Source organism: Crinia signifera, chromosome 7 (genome assembly GCF_055691185.1).
Source record: "Crinia signifera chromosome 7, ASM5569118v1, whole genome shotgun sequence".
In the NCBI taxonomy this organism is placed as follows: Eukaryota; Metazoa; Chordata; class Amphibia; order Anura; family Myobatrachidae; genus Crinia; species Crinia signifera.
Genome location: NC_139223.1, coordinates 124,636,233 through 124,657,666, shown reverse-complemented (window position 1 = coordinate 124,657,666; position 21,434 = coordinate 124,636,233). Strand labels below are relative to the sequence as shown.

Below are 21,434 nucleotides of genomic sequence, written 5' to 3'. Positions count from 1 at the left end.
CCGCGGCTAATGGAGGCCACACACGCACCGATGCGGGCGGTGCGATGCTGTACGATGGGGTGCGCGCTCCCGCGGCACCTCATCGTACAGTACAAAAAGTATGTGCTGCACATACTTTTTGTACTAGCCTTTTCTAGCATAGCATCGCATCGCATGCACATCGTATGCACAAGGCATACGATGCGATGCTATGTGTGCTAGTTAAGCCCACAACGCACGCCGGGATCGGTGCGTGTGTGGGCTACATAACCGTCAGACATTATAACTTCAGTAAAAGCGGTTATCATAAGCATATTGTATGTTCTGCAATATCTTAAGGCCCCCATACACTAGGGCGACTTGTCCTTAGGACAAGTCGCCCCCGACTTCCCCCTGAGCTTCCCCGGCTGCTCCCCGGGGGAGCTTGATTAGAATGGCACTTGATGTGCCATTTTTTACATGTGATAAATCGTCTCGATTTATCACATGTAAAAAACCCGGGGAGCAGGGGGGGGGGGGGGGGCTAAGAGGTGGGAGCTGGTGGGAGCAGGGGGGCTGGGGACACTGCGGGGGACACGTCTGTGCGGCGAGAAGGTAGAGGGAGCAGGGGGGGCTGGAGACGCTGCGGGGGACACGTCTGTGTCCCCCGCTGCTGGGGACGCTGCGGGGGACAGCGTCTGTGCGGCGAGAAGGTAGAGGGAGCAGGGGGGGCTGGAGACGCTGCGGGGGACACAGGCTGCATAGAGCCGGGCAGGGGGAGCCGGCCGGGAGCTGTCAGTAATGAATAAAAAAAAAAAGCCCATACAATGAATGGGCAGCCTGTGATTGGCTGAGCGCTCTCTCAGCCAGTCAGCAATTGGCTGAGAGAGCGCTCAGCAGCCAATCACAGGCTGCCCATTCATTGTATGGGCTTTTTTTTTTTATTCATTACTGACAGCTCCCGGCCGGCTCCCCCTGCACGGCTCTATGCAGCCTGTGTCCCCCGCAGCGTCTCCAGCCCCCCCTGCTCCCTCTACCTTCTCGCCGCACAGACGCTGTCCCCAGCAGCGGGGGACACAGACGTGTCCCCCGCAGCGTCCCCAGCCCCCCCTGCTCCCTCCACCGCCGCGCCGCCCCACTAGGTCCCAAGTCGGGTGGTCGGACGTGCAGCAGGTCCGACCACCCGACGCAGATCCGATGCGCACGGGACCGCGCATCGGATCTGAGGGGACATCAAAACTAGCCGATTTTGGTCCGATTTCGGCCAGATCCGACTGATCTGGCTGAAATCTGACCAAAATCGGCTAGTGTATGGGGGCCTTTAGAGTGCATGCTCATGATATCTTAGGAAGTTTCAGGCTGTCAGATAAGATAACTGTTGTTCTGACAGACATTTTACCTGACTTTGGGGCAGATGTATTAAGCCTTACCAAAAGATAAATGCAAGGGTGTTAGGGGGGGGGGCGGGAAGCTCTAACATCTGAGCTCCCTTACCGCCGCACATCGCTGGCTACCGCAAACATAATCATCGCATATGCTCTAAAATATGCGATAATTATGGCAAAAGACAGCTCTTGCGTTAAGAGCTGTCTTTTGCGGTGAGGCGGCGATGTGTGACGGGTCCCGGCGGCTCCACCCTCCCTCCCTTTCTCCGGCTAACTTTGCTGCTCCTCCCTGCACCCGGAAGATGATTTTCAGTGCAGGGAGGAGGAGGTCACAGGTCCTGGCAGCACAGCGCTGTTCTGCCCGGACACAGGTGAGGGGGGGTCGGCGGTGGTCGGTGCAGGGCGACGTGGGTCGCGTTAAGAAGCCCATAGGCCAAAAGCTGGCGATAACCCCTGCAGCGAAAATCCACCGTGCGGGTTTTGCTGCATATCAAAATGAGGTAAAAACCCCGATAACGGGGTTTTGGTACTTGTTTCCTAGCACGGCCACAATCGCGGGCATCGGGTGTCATTTTTAGTGGTATATGACGCGAGCGACGTGATGCCCCCGATTTTCCCATTGAAATGCATTGAAAAAAGTCAATATCGCGTCGGTCGCGTCGTATGCGGCTAAAAAAGGCTTAAATGGTCCAGACGCGATGCCCCCGATTTCCCCATAGGGAACAATGTTAAATGCCTCAATTTACTCGCGATGCCCCCGATTTCCCATAGGAATCAATGTTAAAAGGCACAATTGACCCAAATCATCATAGGGAACAATGGTAAATGGGCCAGAAAACCCAAAAAACACCCCTGAACAGTGAAATGTCCCCCCAAAAGTAGTTGACGCCACCCCACGATCAACGCGAACCCGAAGCGTGGCGAGCGCAGCGAGCCCGCGAGGGGCGGTGGTACGCGTCCTACGACCTTTTCATACCCCCACTATCCACGTCGGCGTGGAGTTGAGAATAGAATAGTGTGGCGAGCGCAGCGAGGCACCGAGCCCGAAGCGTGGCGAGCGCAGCGAGCCGCGCGAGGGGACGCGGATACCTTCACAGGTAAACGCGTCCCTTCGCGGGCTTCACAGGTATCCCCGATTTTTCCTAACGATGCCCACGATCATGATCGTTGTGGCCGTGCTAGGAAACAAGTACCGGGGTTTTTACCGCATTTCTGTTTTGGAGAATTCCCCCAAAGAGAGATAAACATCCCTCCGATCACCTGATTACTGCCATGTTAAAGTCAGTAAGAAGCTGATTGGCTGGATGTTTATCACACTCGCATTTATCTCTTGTTAAGGCTTAATACATCTGCCCAAATGAGTCTGATTCAGATTAGTACATAAACCCAACAGTGGGGGAACAGCGCACACTAGTTCTATGCATGTACAGAAAATGGTTCTGTGCCATTCATCCCCTACCCTAGCTTGGCTCACTCAGGGGCAGATTTATTAAGCTCGGTGAAGTGATAAAGTGTCTGGTTTTTATCTCCAGCCAAACAGCTCCTAACTGTGAAGTTACAGGCTTGGTTTGAAAAATGACAGGTAGGAGCTGATTGGCCGGTGATAAAACCTAGACACTTTATCACTTCACCAAGCTTAATAAATCTACCCCTGAGGGCCAGGTGCACTAAGCTACAAAAGGGATAAAATAGAGTCCTACACAGCCAGCCAATCAGCTCCTACCTGTCATGTCATGGGCTGCATTTGAAAAATGTCAGGCAGGAGCTGATTGGCTGGCTGTTAATCACTCTCCATTTTATCACTTTTGAAGCTTAGTGCATCTGACCCTGATTGTTTAAGCACTAGGGACATCAGCTAATGTCATTTCTGTGCTGCCAGTATAATGGTCCTGACTGAAGCTTGCCTAGCTATCCACAGAGAGCAGCTACTGTAAATGAAAGATCCTAAACTTGTGACATGAGACAAATGGAAAATGCGGCATATACCTATATTACATGGGCTCAAGTAATGGATTTGTTACCTTATATAGACTATGCATACTTGCCGACTTTTATATGCTCCACTCCAGAAGATCCTGAAGGGGAGGGACAAGTGATAGTGGATAGTGGCCCTGAAAGTGCAATGCCATGATATATGGGGGGTTGGAGCTATGATGAGGTAATTCTTTAGAAATCATGTTCTCAAGACACCTGTCCAGTGTCCACCCATTACACTGGATAAGTGGGTATAATGCAAGAGGCTGAGGGGTAGATGAAGGAAGCAGTGATAGCGGAGGAGAAGTGAGCCAGAGGAGTGGCCCATGCAACCAATCAGCTGCTCTGTATAAATTTATATAATGCAAATTATAAATGTTACTTCAGTGCTGATTGGTTGCCATGGGCCACTTATCCACTGGCTCACTTCTCCGGTGTCACTGCTTCCGTTCATACATCTATCCCTTAGTTACTCTTCAAGGAGAGCAGGAAGATTCCTCACATTTTAGGAGTATTGCAGATAATCCAGTAGACTGGGTAAGTATGCATGTAGGTGCCATTGTGCAAATGAAGGAACAACAAAGTCAGCATTTTACAGTAAAGGGTTTTATCTTACATATTTGTATTTCTCTTTTTGTAGAGAGAATTTAAATGTTGACCTAATAGTATGACAAAGGCCCTGTTCTTTTACACCTATTTGCAGACTGTATCCTGTTATACCGACCAATGCAAGAATTGTCCATGAGCATGAGGTGACAATTGGCAATTATAAATTCCCCAAAAATGTAAGTTTTACAAACTGGATTAAGTTGTGAGGGAAATGAATGTATAATAACATGATCTATAATTTGTGTGGGCTGTTTGGGCAAAAATGAATCTACAGAATTGTCCCAATAATATTTTTTTATACCATGACACACTTAGATGATCTGACTTGCGTAGCAATTCCCAGACTTTCATATTTGTTCCTACAGTGCATGTTATATCTTGTTTGCGAAGGCATACACAAAGGGCCTGATTCAGAGCTGGTCACAGACTGCCTCCAGCGGTAGTCTGCAGGGGGACATCCAGTACAGGGCAAGGTCACACAACGCTCACTTGGACCCACTTTTCTCTGTGTGTCCATTTACATCATGGGTCCTCAAACTGCGGCCCTCCAGATGTTGTGAAACTACAAATCCCAGCATGCCTAGCCACAGTTTTGCTATAAGGGAGTGTTAAAACTGTGGCAAGGCATGCTGGGATTTGTAGTTTCACAACATCTGGAGGGCCGCAGTTTGAGGACCCATGATTTACATACTGTATACAAAATTATCAACGTCTTGCAATGATGGCAAACCAGCATACAGTGCATTTCAAAGAAAACTTAAACATTTCAGGAATATCCCATGTAAAAGTATTTTTGGACTGTTAACAACCATTAGCATTGAATGTTCTATTTTAAATTAAACTTCCTTTTTTTAAATGGTATGTTAGTGCTGTGTGTTCTTTGTTATGAAAGGCTCTGAAATCTATACAATTTATTTATTGATTATTATTTTAGATTCATGCACATATGTTTCCTTTAGGGCAGGGGTGGCCAAACCGGTCCTCGAGATCTACCAACAGTCCACGTTTTCCAGGTTACCTAGCTGGTGCACAGCTGTAGTCTAACTAACTATTACTAACTGTCACATTTTAAAACCTGCTGCATTCATTCCTACTATAGATCCACAGGTTGCCGGGAAAACATGCACCGTTGGTAGATCTTGAGGACAGGTTTGGCAACCCCTGCTTTAGGGTGTGTATACATTTGCACTAATTATACACACACTTAAAGAGATTGAGTCCTCTCATTAATGTACAGGCTGAGTATCCTTTATCCAAAATGCTCGGGACCAGAAGAATTTTGGATTATTCCGTATTTCAGAATATTTTTATATTTTAATGATGTATCTTGAGGTATCTTGCATTTATGTTGTACAAACACATCAACCACATGAAATACACACAAATATATTTTATTTGTGCATAAAACAAGGTTCCAAAACATGATTCAAAGTTTGTGTACTATCTCAGGTACTGAATTTAAAAGGCAAGCAATCATTTTCTTGCACATATTTAGTGCCAGTTACATATCATATCCTCTGTAGTGCTGTCATAGATGTCCCCAGTAGTGCCAGTTACGTACCATGTCAACAGTAGTGCCAGTTACATATCATGTCCTCTGTAGTGCCAGTTACATATCATGTCCTCTGTTGTGCTGTTACATATGTCCTCAGTAGTGCCAGTTACATATCATGTCCTCAGTAGTGCTGTTATAGATGTCCCCAGTAGTGCCAGTTACATATCATGTCCACAGTAGTGCTGTTACAGATGTCCCCAGTAGTGCCAGTTACATATCATGTCCACAGTAGTGCTGTTATAGATGTTCCCAGTAGTGACAGTTACATATCATGTCCTCAGTAGTGCTGTTACAGGTGTCCCCAGTAGTGCCAGTTACATATCATGTCCCCAGTAGTGCTGTTATAGATGTCCCCTGTAGTGCCAGTTACATATCATGTCCTCAGTAGTGCTGTTACAGATGTACCCTGCAGTACTTTTAGCAAGAACAATGTTTTAGTTCACTTTCCGGAATGTATGGTTTTCGGAATAATTTGGATAACGGATATTTGGATAAGGGATACTCAACCTGTATTATCTCTTCTTGCAGACACTCTTCGTTTTAAGTCATTATGCCATTGCCAGAGATGAAGCTAATTTCTCAGATCCAGAAAAGTTTTTTCCTCAACGATGGGTACGGGACAAGGGAATGACCCATCATCCATTTAGTTCTATTCCCTTTGGGTATGGGGTGCGAGCCTGTGCTGGTAAGCGGATCGCTGAGCTGGAGATGCACCTAGCACTATCTCAGGTTAGTTTTATGCTGCTCTAAGAGGGGATTAATGTCACCCCGGCATTGTCATTTATAGTGTAACGAGGGTGACCATTGTGGGGGACTGCAGGGATTCCAGTCCTGGGCCTAGACTGAAAAGGGGGCCCAGGACTGGAGTCTTTCAAGTATAATATGTCATAAACAAAGTTCACATTTCCCATGAAGCAATGTAGGGGTTGCCTAGTGCAGTCAGTGCTGCAGACACCGGAGGGCACACCAGGAAAGCCAGGGGCTCAAGAAGGGGAAAGGTGCTCCTGCCTATTTTATCATTCCTGGGCACCACAATTTCTGATGGCAGTCCTGAGTATAACTGAGCAGGCAATATATATATATATATTGAGTAACAGGGAAGGGGGGAGAGTGGGAAAAGCTGTGCACTAGCTGTTAGGTATAATGCATAAATAGATACCACAATAATAATCGTCCAAGCTTAAGAGTATTAGAGGACACTGACTCACATAGCGGTGCTCCCCTGAGAGTCTATACTGTATATGTAGAAACTTGAAAGAGGAAAAGAAAAGCACTCTCTTTTTCTGGGGGCACTCTAGGTATATAAAATTTAACTATTATTCGATATGCGTTAAAAAAGCTGGAAAACTGTTCCAGACAGTAGAACACACTTATAAATTCATAAACGTAACATACACAGTATGGAGAAAGGTTGGTTTATATATATATATATATATATATATATATATATATATATATAGACAGACGTGTATATGCGGCCCTGCACTCCAGCTCATCAGTGCATTTACCTTGGTGCCTTCTGGATCAGAAGTGTAGTAGTGCATAAACAGACAGCGGCACTCACAGGAATTTCAAAAGTTGTATTAAAAAAACGTGACCAAACCAACGTTTCGGGGACCAGCCTAGGTAGTTCTACCTGCACCTTGACAAAGGGGCTAGTCCCCGAAACGTTGGTTTGGTCACGTTTTTTTAATACAACTTTTGAAATTCCTGTGAGTGCCGCTGCCGCTGTATATATAAATACACTTACAAAAACAGCTGTCGGGACAGCTGCTGCTTGTTTCTGATGTACATGAAATAAACCTCCGTTTTCTTCACTTCACAACTGAGTGCTGGTCTGAACTCCTTCACCCTGGGGGGGTAAGTGTATTTGCATTTCTCTTATGGACCTTGCACCAGATTAAATTCTTCCTTGGAGTGCCGCCCTGTTGCCCCATTCTCCTATATATATATATATATATATATATATATATATACAAATACAATAGGAAATGCGCAAAATGATACTTATAGTAGTGGAACCTGTCTTCAATGAGTAATGCAGCTCACTCTTCGAGGCTTTGTCACGGCCTCAGTATGAACACATGCAACAAGAGAAAAAAGAGGAGCGCACAGGTGAGCAAGATTGTAACAGTGTTTACTGAAAAAAGTGCAGGCTCACATACATAGCAGAAAACAGTAGTCGGCATATGCGGGAATCACCGTCAGTTCACCGTTGGATAGCGCGGACCCCAGAGGACATCCAGAAGACCGGCAAGATGGACACAGCGGCGACGGCGGCGTTCTCAGCACACGGACTCAAGACGGGCAGGTACCACAGGTGAGAGTCTGATACGTCGGGTGACCACGCCCCAACGCGTTTCGTCACTGATGACTTCGTCAGGAGGCGTGTCTAAGGTACGTATGGTAGGGCTTTTTATATACGCCGGCTCAATCAATACAAAGCAAACAGCTGATACTAATTGCACATAATATTCATGCAAACACAGAGAGACAGAGTAAAAACATGTAGTTTTAACAGTATCCAAACTGGCAGCAAAAATATACGCCCCAGTAGGAGTTACATACATATCATTGTACAGAAATATAATTTAATAATAAATATACAATATGAATAATATACAAAAATACAAAATACATAATTATAAAGACAATTAAAAAGCTTTTTATGATTAAAAATACACACACCATTAGGTGTGGATTCTACATAAAATACAAAAAATGCATATTAAGAATGACCGGATGATTACTAATAGCGGAGATAAGAGGCAAACTCTATTGGAGAAAAATAAATGACAAAAGATACAAATATTAGTATCACGTGACTCTTTCAATATTATTAAACGTCACATAGCAGCAAATACAATAACTTTGAAAAGAGAGATATGAACATATAGCAAGTAACACTAAAGATGATACTGACAATAAAAAGCAAAAAAGCAATGATAAATGAGGTAGGTGAACACTGAACTGCACAGACCCAGTGTCGGGACCTCAGCACTATAGGTACCGTGAAGGGGCCGCAACCCAACAACAACACGTGACCAGTACAAGAGATCCAAACTAATAGCCCTTAGTGCAGAAAAGGCACAATGTCAACCCCCTCATTCAAACCCATAGGGGACATGGTATTAAGGGTATATATCCAGAATGTCTCCCTTTTACTGAGTTTCATCAAGATATCGCCACCTCTTTCATCTAGGCTGATGTGTTCTAATGCCTTAAAGGAGAAGTGTTGAAGATCTGAAGAACAGCATGTAGCAAAGTGTCTCGGGACACTGTGTGAAAGCACTTTATTGGTAATGCTCCTGGTATGTTCCAAAATACGCAATTTTAAAACCCTTTTTGTCTTGCCTATATATTTTTTACCACATCTACACATAAGCATATAAATCACGTGTGTGGTCAGGCATGACATCCTACTTTTAATTTTAAAGGATTTAGTATGTTCAGCATTCCAATAGGTGGACCTCTCTTTGTCAGCAAACTTACACACCTTGCATTTATTACAGGGAAAAAAGCCATTAGGGGTTTTCAACCAGCCTTCTTTATGATCTTCAACATCTCTCAACATACTAGGAGCTAATGTATTCTTTAAAGAGGAGGCTTTCTTAAATATAACCTGTGGTTTTGTAGGCAAAAGAGGCTTTAAGATAGGATCTAATAAAAGTACATCCCAATGTTGGGTCAGGATTTGTCTGATCTTATTGTTGTCACTATTAAATTTCGTGACAAAAGGGACCATAGATCTTTGGTCACTAGTTTTTACTTTATATTTAAGTAAATCCTTTCTGTCTCTTTTGAGTGCTTTTTCCTTACAACTACGAACGAGTTCGCAAGGATACTCTTTCTCACAAAACCTTTTGCTATATATGTCAGCTTGTTCCTCAAATTTAGCTACATTCGCACAATTTCTGCGCACACGTATAAACTGGGAATAAGGTATATTATTGATCCATTTTTTAAGATGACAACTATTATAATGGACATAGCTGTTACTATCAACTTGCTTTATATATGTACTGGTCTCTATCATTTTATTATCTTCAGACCATTCAGTAGTGTCAAGTAGCAGATCGAGGAACTCAATTTTATATTTATTGGTTTTGGAAGTAAACCTAAGATTATAATTGTTAATGTTAATATCTCTCACAAAGTCATTAAAAATATTTTCATCACCGTCCCACACGATGATGATATCATCTATGTAACGATTATATCGAATGATGTTTTTCTTATAGGTTAGGTTAATCTCTGTATTACACTCTTCCCATTGTCCTAAATATAAATTAGCGAGGCTGGGAGCATAAGGAGTCCCCATTGCAACCCCGCATAACTGGACATAATATTCATTTTGGAAGACAAAGGTATTATTGCTCATCACTAGTTCAATACTGTCTAGGATAAATGCACAAAAACCCTCATTAATAGAGGTATCTTTATCAAGGTAATATTTGATAGCCTGGAGGCCACCCTCATGTGGAATAGAGGTATAAAGCGCCTCTACATCTATGGTGCACCATCTATAAGTATGTTTCCACTCGAGACCCTCCAACATCATGAGGATCTGGGTAGAGTCCTTAGTATAAGAGCTTAATTTTATCACGTATTTTTGTATATGCAAATCGATATATTCTGATAAAGATGAAGTGGCCGATTTAATCCCAGCAACGATAGGACGTCCAGGGGGTTTGATCAGTCTTTTATGTATTTTTGGCATGTAATAAAATAATGCCATAGGTGGATTATCGTTTATAATATATTTAGACTCACTAATGGTGAGGAAACCGTTATCAATGCCAAATTTCATAAGGGTTTTAATTTTATCAGTGACAAGAGGGGTGGGATCAGCCTCCAACCTGCGGTAGGTGGTAGAATCATTAAGGAGCCGATAGGCTTCCTCAAGATAATCATCGCGGTTAAGGATAACTATCCCACCCCCCTTGTCAGCCGATTTTATAACAATGCTGGGGTTCTCCTCCAATTTTCTTATAGCGGATCTCTCATTACTTTTCAGATTATCCCTATATTTAGAACCATTATTATTTTCGCATAATTTATCAAAGTCCTTTTTAATCAAATTAAAGAAAGTCTCGACGTTGCTGCCACGGGACTCAATTGGGTAAAAATTAGATTTAGGTTTTAATTTATTAATAATGGTTACCTGAGAATCATCAGGGTCCACAATATCATCATTTTTATTTATTTTGGCAAAATGGCGTTTGAGTGTAAGAGTGCGCACAAATTTATTTGCGTCTATAAACAATTCGAAAGGATCAGGACCTTTCTGGGGAGCAAATGACAATCCTTTACTAAGTACATCGTTTTCATCTTTAGTAAGTATATGGTTAGACAAATTAAATACACCGATATTTTTCATGGGTTGTATCTCCTTTGCTTTTGTCCTCTTTCCCCCTCTTTTCCCACGTCTACAACCTCCTGCTTTCTTTTTTGTGAAACATTGGGGCTGTTCTCCGTCCCTGTTTCGCCTCTCTTGTAGTTCCTCCATTGAGGGCGATCTTGAAAAACCTCCTGTCTGTTTCTATTAGGGGTATTAAATACTTGAAAGCGATTTTGTGTGTGAATCTCTGAACGTTCAGACTGGTGGGGGGAGTCGGGGTACCGGGTCCAATTCCTATTTCTATTTCTATTTTTATATTGCACTCTTTGCCAACCATTATCTTGTTGGCGATTTTGGGTATTAAATCTCATCTGATTCTCAGACTTAGAAATCCTATTTTGTGGCCATTTATGTATATTACCCTCTTTGTAGTCATTAAGGTCACGTTTGAATTTTCTGACCTTAATGTCCACAATATCATCTTCAATTTTTTTAAATCTAAGGTCACTAAGGGCGACTAGTTCTTTAAATTCTTTCAGCTCTTTTACAGGATTGAGTTTAATCTCCAATGCATCTATATCTTTACCAATCAAAGCAATTTCATTTTTTCTTTCTCTAATAATCAATTTCATTAATTGTACAGAGCAATCATCCAAAATACCAAACCAGCTATCAGAAAAATCTTTTTTATCATTTCCAAACGTAGGGTGTTTGGTAAGCCGCAAACCTCTAGGGATTCTTTTGGCTTGAATATAATTCTCCAGGGTTGTGATTTCCCAATTGATTTTCATTTCCTTAATATTAAGTTTCTCTATCTGAGCACATAGATCATCCAAGTCATTAGTGCTTTGAGTACCGGGCACGTCAATGATCCTGTGACTGGTCTCAAACACATTATTAAAACGTCTATGACAATCTTCCAGACGTTTAGAATGTCTCTCCATAAAAACTACCAAACCACCTTAATGGTCGACAGTATCAGATACAAATAGCAAATTGTAAAATTACCTATAATAGGTTAATAATAAACATATAACACATGCAGCAAATCCAAAAAAGACAACAGGGAATACAAATACAATAGGAAATGCGCAAAATGATACTTATAGTAGTGGAACCTGTCTTCAATGAGTAATGCAGCTCACTCTTCGAGGCTTTGTCACGGCCTCAGTATGAACACATGCAACAAGAGAAAAAAGAGGAGCGCACAGGTGAGCAAGATTGTAACAGTGTTTACTGAAAAAAGTGCAGGCTCACATACATAGCAGAAAACAGTAGTCGGCATATGCGGGAATCACCGTCAGTTCACCGTTGGATAGCGCGGACCCCAGAGGACATACATTGTGTGTATTTTTAATCATAAAAAGCTTTTTAATTGTCTTTATAATTATGTATTTTGTATTTTTGTATATTATTCATATTGTATATTTATTATTAAATTATATTTCTGTACAATGATATGTATGTAACTCCTACTGGGGCGTATATTTTTGCTGCCAGTTTGGATACTGTTAAAACTACATGTTTTTACTCTGTCTCTCTGTGTTTGCATGAATATTATGTGCAATTAGTATCAGCTGTTTGCTTTGTATTGATTGAGCCGGCGTATATAAAAAGCCCTACCATACGTACCTTAGACACGCCTCCTGACGAAGTCATCAGTGACGAAACGCGTTGGGGCGTGGTCACCCGACGTATCAGACTCTCACCTGTGGTACCTGCCCGTCTTGAGTCCGTGTGCTGAGAACGCCGCCGTCGCCGCTGTGTCCATCTTGCCGGTCTTCTGGATGTCCTCTGGGGTCCGCGCTATCCAACGGTGAACTGACGGTGATTCCCGCATATGCCGACTACTGTTTTCTGCTATGTATGTGAGCCTGCACTTTTTTCAGTAAACACTGTTACAATCTTGCTCACCTGTGCGCTCCTCTTTTTTCTCTTGTTATATATATATATATATATATATATATATATATATATATACATATATATATGACACTTTCCCCTCAATTAGTAATGGCAGTTAAGTTAAATGCCAACATCATTGAAAGCCTGTGAAAATATGAATATACAGTAAGCACGTCAATAAATCAAATACAGGATTTCCGAAGGATATGAATCCAATATTGTATCTGCTGATATTTGACGTGCAGTGAGTCACCCTCTATTAAAATTAAAAATGTTTAACATTGACTTCTTGGAAACTTTGTCACATACTAAAGAATGGTAATAAGTAAACAATTAAGTACTAGTATATGGTCAGCTGATAGGATTATAGGTCTTGCTGGTGTGTACTGGTATGTACACCTTGCATACCTCCCAATAGTCCCGTTTTTGGCGGGACCGTCCTGTTTTTTTGGGACGGTCCTGCCCCCCGCCCGGGGCCGGCAGTGTCCCGCAGCAGAGGGGGGGCAGTTGGGAGTCCCCCCAGCCTGACACAATAGACGCTGTGCACATGCGCACAGTGTCTATTCAGAGAAGCAGCGGGTGTAAAAGGGGGCGTGGCCCAGCTACGCCGCATGAGGGTCCCACTTCAAAGGTGCTAGGAGTTGGGAGGTATGCACCTTGGTTAGAGAATAAGAAAGCTGTGGCAGGTCACCTACCAGTGTGTGAGGCAGCTGCTTCTTCCCCAGCGCTTCACCTTGGATTAGAGGTTGTCCTATAGGTGGGCGTTGATGGGGAAGTGAGCATGGCTCAATTATTCACTGTGTGTATGGTGGCCTATGATATCTGCTTTCCTAGTCTCCCACACCTTGGTTCCTGTTTGTAGGCCTACAATTGCAGGAATTTTGTTGGTGTAGGTTCCAGTAGGATGAGAGTATCCAGAAGGCGAGCATAGGTAAATGGGTGTGTTAGATATTGGGTGACAGATATATTGAGGGAATATGCTGCTGCCTCCCACATATTAATAGAATATTGGTGGGGAGTGGGTGATATCCCTCTCACCCTGTATCACCCAAGAAAAAAAAATAGTTTTTATTTGAAGATGTAATTATTGAACTAGCCACCAGAGGGCCATTTGGCCTTAGTCGGGTGACCAGAAAAAAAGAAAAGTTAATTAACAAGGTGTACCTGATGATAGTATTCCAAGGCAGGAGTGAGATAGGGTGAAGAGAGGGGCCCTGACGTGCACAGCAGAGACTCCAGACAGACCGTTTCACCTGTTGGTTTCTTCAGTGTGAGTGAGAGAGAGGAATAATCTCTCTACCCTTATAGCCTCCTTGTAACCAATAGGGAACAAATGTGTTGAGATGTGTTGGTGGGATACTAACTGTAATGTTTTACCTCTTCTTGGTTGTCAGTCTCAAAAAATAACATTTATTACACCTTTATTACATAATGATATGCTTAAGGATAAATTCACACAAGGTCGAATTGCATTTGGAAATCATTGTGCAGGCATCACATTAATCATGTATATTGTGCTGAGTGAGAAGACAAGAAATATCACAGCAAATATATAGTTGCAAACGAGAAACCCGAAATTGCAGGCAGCAATATTTTCAATACTTGCAAAATATCCCCAAATATATTGTTACTAATGTTATATAAAAATATCTTGCAACAACATGCATTTAATAATAGACTCACCCACATGTGGAGCTAGGCTCGTTTTTTGATGCAATGTGACCCACCCCCTCGATGGCACATCCTGCTGTAACTCCCATCACTCTACAGTAGTTTTCAAAAGAAGCATGACTTTCATACACAGACAAAGACATACCAGTCATAGGTATCGATTCTGTGGGTGCTCGAGGGCCCGAGCACCCACGGAAATTGATGAGCACCCACAGGCCCGAGTCCTGCTGCTGGGCCGCCATATTAACTTGCTAATTTGTGGCTGCAGCACCCACATCGCTGGACCCGCCACCTAGGAAACAGTATACTGGGAAGAGTGTATTCTGTTCACGGAGTACCTACTATGTGAGGGCCATTTATGTACCTGCACTGTGGGGGCATTTATGCACCTGCACTTTGGGGGCATTTATGTACCTGCACTTTGGGGGCATTTATGCACCTGCACTGGGGGGGCATTTATGTATGTGGAACTCTATTGCCGTAATTAGAATATTGGAGACAACTGTGCTCTGTAATATAAATTGGTATTATTTTGTGGCCACACCCCTTCCCCCTGAAGCCACTCCTCCCTGGCCAGTACATATATGCAGCACTGGGGCTGGCTCCAGATTACAGAAGGCAGCGGCAAGCAAGCAGGGTCAGTTGCCACAATCACCCCGCCAGCTCCATGCGGCTCGGAAGCCTAGGGCCGGCTCTGTATTATAGCAGGCAGCAGCAGCAGGCAAGCAGAGCAGGGTGATCGTCTGTGGTCTGCAGCCACAATCACCCCGCCAGCGCCGTGCCGCACGCCAGCTAATAGTGGCGCTGTCCCTTCTTCTCCGGGCCCTTGGGAAACCTAGTCTCCCAGAATGCCAGTACTGGGTGCGTCGGCATCACACTTGGCATTATGGGAGTGGCCGCGGGGGAGAGAAGACAGATGAGGAGCATCAGCGCTCACCAGTGCACTGCATCCCTCAACAGACAGCAAGCCAGCCCACTAGCCATGACACAGGAGGTGGTGAGTGCCATTACTGATCTTACAGGGGATTTGCATATGTGAAAAGAGGCATGACCTATACTTACAGGGGCATGACTTATGTGTAAAGGGACATGACCTATGCCTATTTTTGGGGGGGCGGGGGGAATTCATGTGAAAAAGGAGCACTGGATGTTGCGTAATGTGAATATGGAAAATTACTGGGTGGCATAGGGCCTGATTCAGACCCGATCTCACAGCTGCAATTTCAGCACGTGTGATTATAGAATAACTGCGCATGTGCACGGTATGCTGTGCATATGCGCAAGCCGCTCATGTATTTTTGGATGCTCACAGGATGATTGACATCCTGCGGGCATTAGGGAGCGGCAACCATGCATTTTCTGGGCGTGCCCCATTAAACACAGGTGTTCCATGGCCACTGGGATGGATGGCCGCTGACATCATCAGCAGCCTCCTTCACCCCATGGCCAAAGCAACACGGACTCAGTCCTGGCTTACTCAGCACTGTGTCCAGAAGGGAAAACCATTTGATGGTGAGCGGCTTCCGACGGGATGCACCAAAGTTTTCACTGGAATAGGGCGGTAGGCAGGGCCAGACTGGCCATCTGGCACTTCTGGCAAATGCCAAAAGGGCCGATGACCAGGTGGGCCAAATTTTTCCAGCTCAAATGGGCACTTTGCATAGTTGCGTCATGACGCTGCTGCGTCATGACGCAACTGAGCGGGAGAGGGGAGTGTAGAATCGTGCTGCTCTGGAATCCCGGACTCAGTGTGAGGAGGAGGCGGGGCTTGTTGCAGTTTCAGGCAATGCCCCTGCCTCCTGACAGACCTGCAGCTCGTCCAGCTCTCCACTTCCCCAGCCCTCTCTGTCCTTCTGACTGGACCAAGGTCTCATATGTGAGAGGAGGGCAGTTCCTGTGTTTATGTGCATATGGGGCTTTTTTCATATTTAGACTAATATGGACATATGTGGCTGTGTGTACATATGCATGTGTGTATACACGTTTGTGTGTTGTGTGTATATAGGCATGTGTGTAGCTATGTGTATATATATATATATATATATATATATGTGTGTGGCTGTGTGTACAAATGTGGGTGTATGTGCACATGTGGCTGTGTTGATACAGCCACTTGTGTATCTATGTGTATACACAAGTGTGTGTGTGTGTGTGTGTGTGTGTGTGTGTGTATGGGCATGTGTGTAGCTATGTGTAAACATGTATGTGTAAGTGTGGCTGTGTGTACAAATGTTGGTTTATGTGCATTTGTGGCTGTGTGTAAGATTGCAGAGGATAACTACTTTATCCGAAGCAACATAAGCTTACCAGCATGAGCATGTAACAAGGAATCATATACACTGGCATGTGGGGGTTGAGCTTTTAAGGGGAGGAACGTTGTGTGAAGGGAGTACTGATTTGATTGGTTGATGGAATATCAGGGGAGTGGCTCTACATATGATATATGCCTATGATCTAGAAGGTTCCATCTCTTTTCAGTCAGATTCGTTGCCCACCCTCCCACGCTAAGTGGTTGGGTTTTTTACATTGGAATCTTTGTGTCGGCTTTATTGGTGGCCGGTTCAGAATGGTTATATGTTTTGCTTATATTTAAAATATTGGTTGAAGGACAGTTTAGTCATATAAGTGGCTAGGCATGTATATCAGCTCACGAAGGTGGGCATCACCGGTCCAGGTGGGTCCACGCAGCACTTTATGATTGACTGTCGTAATTATATGAATGGGGTAGTTGGCCCAATTATTATTCCCGTAGGCGGCAGAGTAATCAGCTTTGCCATTTGTGCCATGGTCAGGGATAATGACAGATGGTCGATCCCTGACCATTGACGGGTAGTTGGCCCAATTATTGGGGTGGAGTAATCAGCTCTGCCATTACCGATTGGGGGGGAGATTCTCTAAGCTAAAAATGCGGTAAAAACAAAGCTATCAGGGTTTTTACCGCATTTTGGGATGCTGTAAGCATCCCCCGCAGGCAGGGGGCATCGCCAGAAAAATCTGGCGATGCCCCATAGAAGCCAATGGGCTTCTACCACAACCCTCCGCCGATCCTCTTCCGGGTGCAGGGAGGAGGAGAGCCCGGCGCAGCAGCAGCAGCACCGGGTAAGGGAGGGAGGGGAGAGCTGCCGGGTCCCCATGGGACCCTCTGACTATCGCAAAGGACAGCTCTTAACGCGGCGATGTGCGGCGGAGCTGGGGAGCGGATGTTAGAGCATCCCCCCCCCTGGGTCATGGTCAGAGATAGTGGCAGATGGTTGATCCCTGACCATTGTGGGGCAGTTGGCCCATTAGTAGATTGAATTTAATATTGGTGTTATTTTCTTGTTTAAAAAGGATAGTGGCAGAAGGCCGATCCTTAATTTTAAGGTGGCCAAGGATAGTGGCAGATGGTCAATCCTTGGCCATCAGGGTTATATAATATAATTATATAATTTTTTGCATACATTTTTGTCCATATTTTAACCATTCTTCTCATCGCCACCTTAGTTTAGAGGAAGGGACCTTTTATTAAGAGTTAGTTATAAATAGGCCTTCCTCTTCAAATAAATAAAAAGTCTTTATTTTTAGATAAGTGGGTATGAATGACGCGTGCATGCATCTGACTGTGTAATGCTTATACATGTGTTCTATTTGTATGTGGCTGAGTCCTGGTATACGTGTGTGTTTGTGTGTTTCCATGAGAGCATGCCCCCTTTTTGCCGCGCAAGGGTCCCGCCTACTTTAGGTGGGCCTGCGTGTTTAATATGCCAGGGCCGATTTCTGGTCCCAGTCCGGCCCTGGCAGTAGGATATGTGTGCTAGAAGAAAAACCAGGAGCACTTGCTTGTGTTTTCCCCCAGACTGAAAGTGGCCAGCCAGTCCCTGGCCACAGCACTTGTGAGGACATAGAGGAATTGCAGCTCCATGCTCCACAATCTAAAGAGATCTTTTCAGATTGGAACTCCCTAGATTGCGTTTAAATGGACAGTTGTGTCAGTCTCTAAAATGAATTTTGCCCTCCAGGGTGGATTCCCCCTTCCCCTTGTGCACCACTGCAGTCAGAGTTCTAAACTCTAATGCTGCATTATGTATGTGAATAGTATAGCTTATTAAAAAAAAGAATAGATTACTTCCATGTATATGTGGGAGCACAGATCTGTAAAAGGTCCTTCTGAATTTGTCAGACCTTTATGTACCCCCACCTATGAAAACCCACAATTACATAGCATTTTTATTTTTAAATATGTACCGTATTTAAAAAAAAAATTAGAGAGATTAGTACTATATTATCCATAATACAGGCTTCATTGTACAGATTGATTTACTGATCTACAAAACACTTTTTCTTTTTTATCAATTGACTAGTTAAAAGCCCATCAAAATGATGGCTTCTGCAATGTACTTTCACTTTGAGCTGTGACAATTTTTACTTTCACTTTGAGCTGTGACAGTTTTAGCCCACATACTCTCCACCCTACCCAAGTACCTATCTGCTCCTACCTCCGATCTCTGTCTTCACACCTCCTTCTCTCCATATCCAGGAAGTTTGAAATAGATCAGTGTTCCTGTAAAAATTGCTTTCACTTTCTGTTATGACATCTTTTAGAACACAAAGGGCCAAATGTAATAGGGTGAGAGTTTCAGAAAGTGAGAGATTTTGGGAGAGTTTTCCCATGTTTTTTAAAGCAGCAATCAATTACATGGCAAAATCAACCTGGTTTAGCAGTGTAATTGATTGCTCCTTTAAAAAACATGGGGAAACCCTCCCAAAATCTCTCACTTTCTGAAACTCTCACCCTATTACATTTGGCCCAAAGGAGTTATTTGGTCAGTGGAGTGGCCTCTAGTGGTTACTGGTGGTACTTCACCTCATAGAAGAGTAGAACCCCGGAGAGGAGACTGTCAACATCACTTCTGGGGGCGGGGCCTGATGGAGACATCATCAGTTCCTGCCCTCAGTAATGCAAATACTGCAATACGCGGGTCTCCGATGAGGGGCGGGGCTAAATATGCACGATTTGCATATTTATCCCCGCCCCCTTCCACCGAAATGCCGCAGATCGCGGCAATTTAACGCTTCCGCCACCACAAGGTACATGAGGGGGGAAGGGGACAGCCGGAATCCGGGAGGGTTGCCCCCCTTTCCGGGGGACCGGGAGGGGGATCCGATTTTCAGGATCCTCCCGGCCATTCCGGGAGGGTTGGCAACCCTGAGGTATTTATTGTTGTAAGTAATATGATTGTAATTGATTCAGTACATCCACTGATTTCAGTAATACTGTATATTGCACTAGGTTAATAACGGAAGGTTAATTCTCTCTCGCACTTTGCTCTTTCCGGCAGATGATCAAGATGTTTGAGATAAAACCAGACTCTAAGCTTGGAGATGTGAAATCCATTGCTCGAATCGTCCTTACACCAAGCAAACCCATCAACCTGCGCTTTATAGATAGAAAGTCAGTTTAAGGATTAGAAAGTCAACTATGGACACTTTATTACTATCAGTACTCGGCAGACATTACGATTCACAGAATGTATTATATGTATAACTGTACAAATTAAAGTTTACAATGTCATCAATTTATATTTTGGGTTTCAGACTCAAGTAACAAACAACTTTATGTGAACAAAAGGGGCGTCAGAACGATTTTGGCTGGGGGGGTTAAGATAAAATCACACTTGGTGTTCCTTGATCCATTTGGTGCCGGGTACTGGTGTTTTCTTATATTTTTGTTCGCGTGGATGCTACTTTTGAAAGAAGAGGAGGCGATCCACACCAGAGGAGCTTGTAAGTATAATTTCCTTCCACAGGTACCACAAATGGCTATTCTACTGGAGAAGGGGACCAATTCTTCGTGTCAAGGTAGGTAAGAATCAGTATAAATGGACTACGTATGGAATTAAATTTTATTTTTAGGTGTTTGTTTCTCTTTATTGGGCTATTGGTTCTGCTGTGGAACTAAGAGTACCAGCATGCCCAGTAATGCCCCGCATGCTGGTTCTCTAAGTCCCAGTATGCGGGGGACTTGCTGGGAGTCATAGTTCCACAGCAGAACCCAATAGTTAATAATTCTATTTTTTACACAAAGATCAGCCTGGGCAGGGATAATTCTGGAAGGGGGGACCCCTTTATTGGGGTGGTCCCCACTCCCCCAGGGTACCTGCCCGGGCTGACTAGTCAGGGGGTTAATAGTTTGGCCGCCGGACTTATAACATAAGTGTCCCCCGTCTGTGCCATTACCCTGCTGGCTGGTTGGGCCTGGTGCTGTGCTGGCTCTCAAAATACGGGGGACCACTATTCATTTTGTCCACTGTATTTTGGGAACCAGGACTGGCCCTTGAGAATGGTGCTGATTTCGAAATTTACAGGAAACCCCTGTGTCAATTGTTCCCTGAATCTTTAAAATGAGGAACAGCTCTTTGAGCCCGGGTCTGTTTTTTTTAATTATTTTTTTATTTTACTATTTTTTTACTGACTGATCCCTGCAGGCTGCTGATACATATTTGTATATAGCGGCCGTATATACGGACGTGAATAAGATTGCATCTGGCCGTCTATGCCATCTGGGAAATACGAAACCTGTAAATATGGCGGATTAGTAAAACTGTCCAATTTACGAGTCATATTTTCCCAAAAATGCAACCGTTGCCGGTCGCAGGGCTGGATTATAATGGGGGCACAAGGGGTCAGTACCCCTGGGCCCCCCTCCATCTAGGGGCCCCCTGTGGTTTGCATGTATTTAAAAAAAAAAATTTTACCTAAAGGTTTTGTGCATGGGAGTGGGGTAGTGCTGCAGCTTCACCTATCTGCCAATGTGACAATGATTAATGGTGCTGAGCATCGGCACACTGACTGCACAAGTATGCATTACTGGGAGTCCCATAAGACTTTGAACAAGAGGTCAGAGGCTGAGAGGCTTGTGCTGAGCTCTGCTTGGTGGAGCTCATCATATGTTTCTCAGGCCCATGAAGGATAGCAGTAGCAGCGTCCTCGTCATGGGAGGGTTTTTAATCAGAGGCAGCGCTGAGCCTGTCAGGGCTCCTACAGAATAAGGTACAGA

At 44.2% G+C, this 21,434-nt stretch overlaps 1 protein-coding gene across 1 annotated transcript in view; it reads left to right on the top strand.

Annotated features, from left to right (window-relative positions):
- The window catches only part of LOC146020529 (sterol 26-hydroxylase, mitochondrial-like), a 74,840-nt gene extending 54,883 nt beyond the window's left edge, over positions 1–19,957 (top strand). The window contains exons 7-9 of the mRNA XM_083153725.1: positions 4,021–4,102; positions 6,010–6,210; positions 19,717–19,957. Of these exons, the coding sequence (XP_083009851.1) occupies positions 4,021–4,102; positions 6,010–6,210; positions 19,717–19,839 (406 nt within the window). The 3' untranslated portion in view covers positions 19,840–19,957. The remainder of the gene's footprint in view (positions 1–4,020; positions 4,103–6,009; positions 6,211–19,716) is intronic.
- Positions 19,958–21,434: the final 1,477 nt, after the last annotated feature.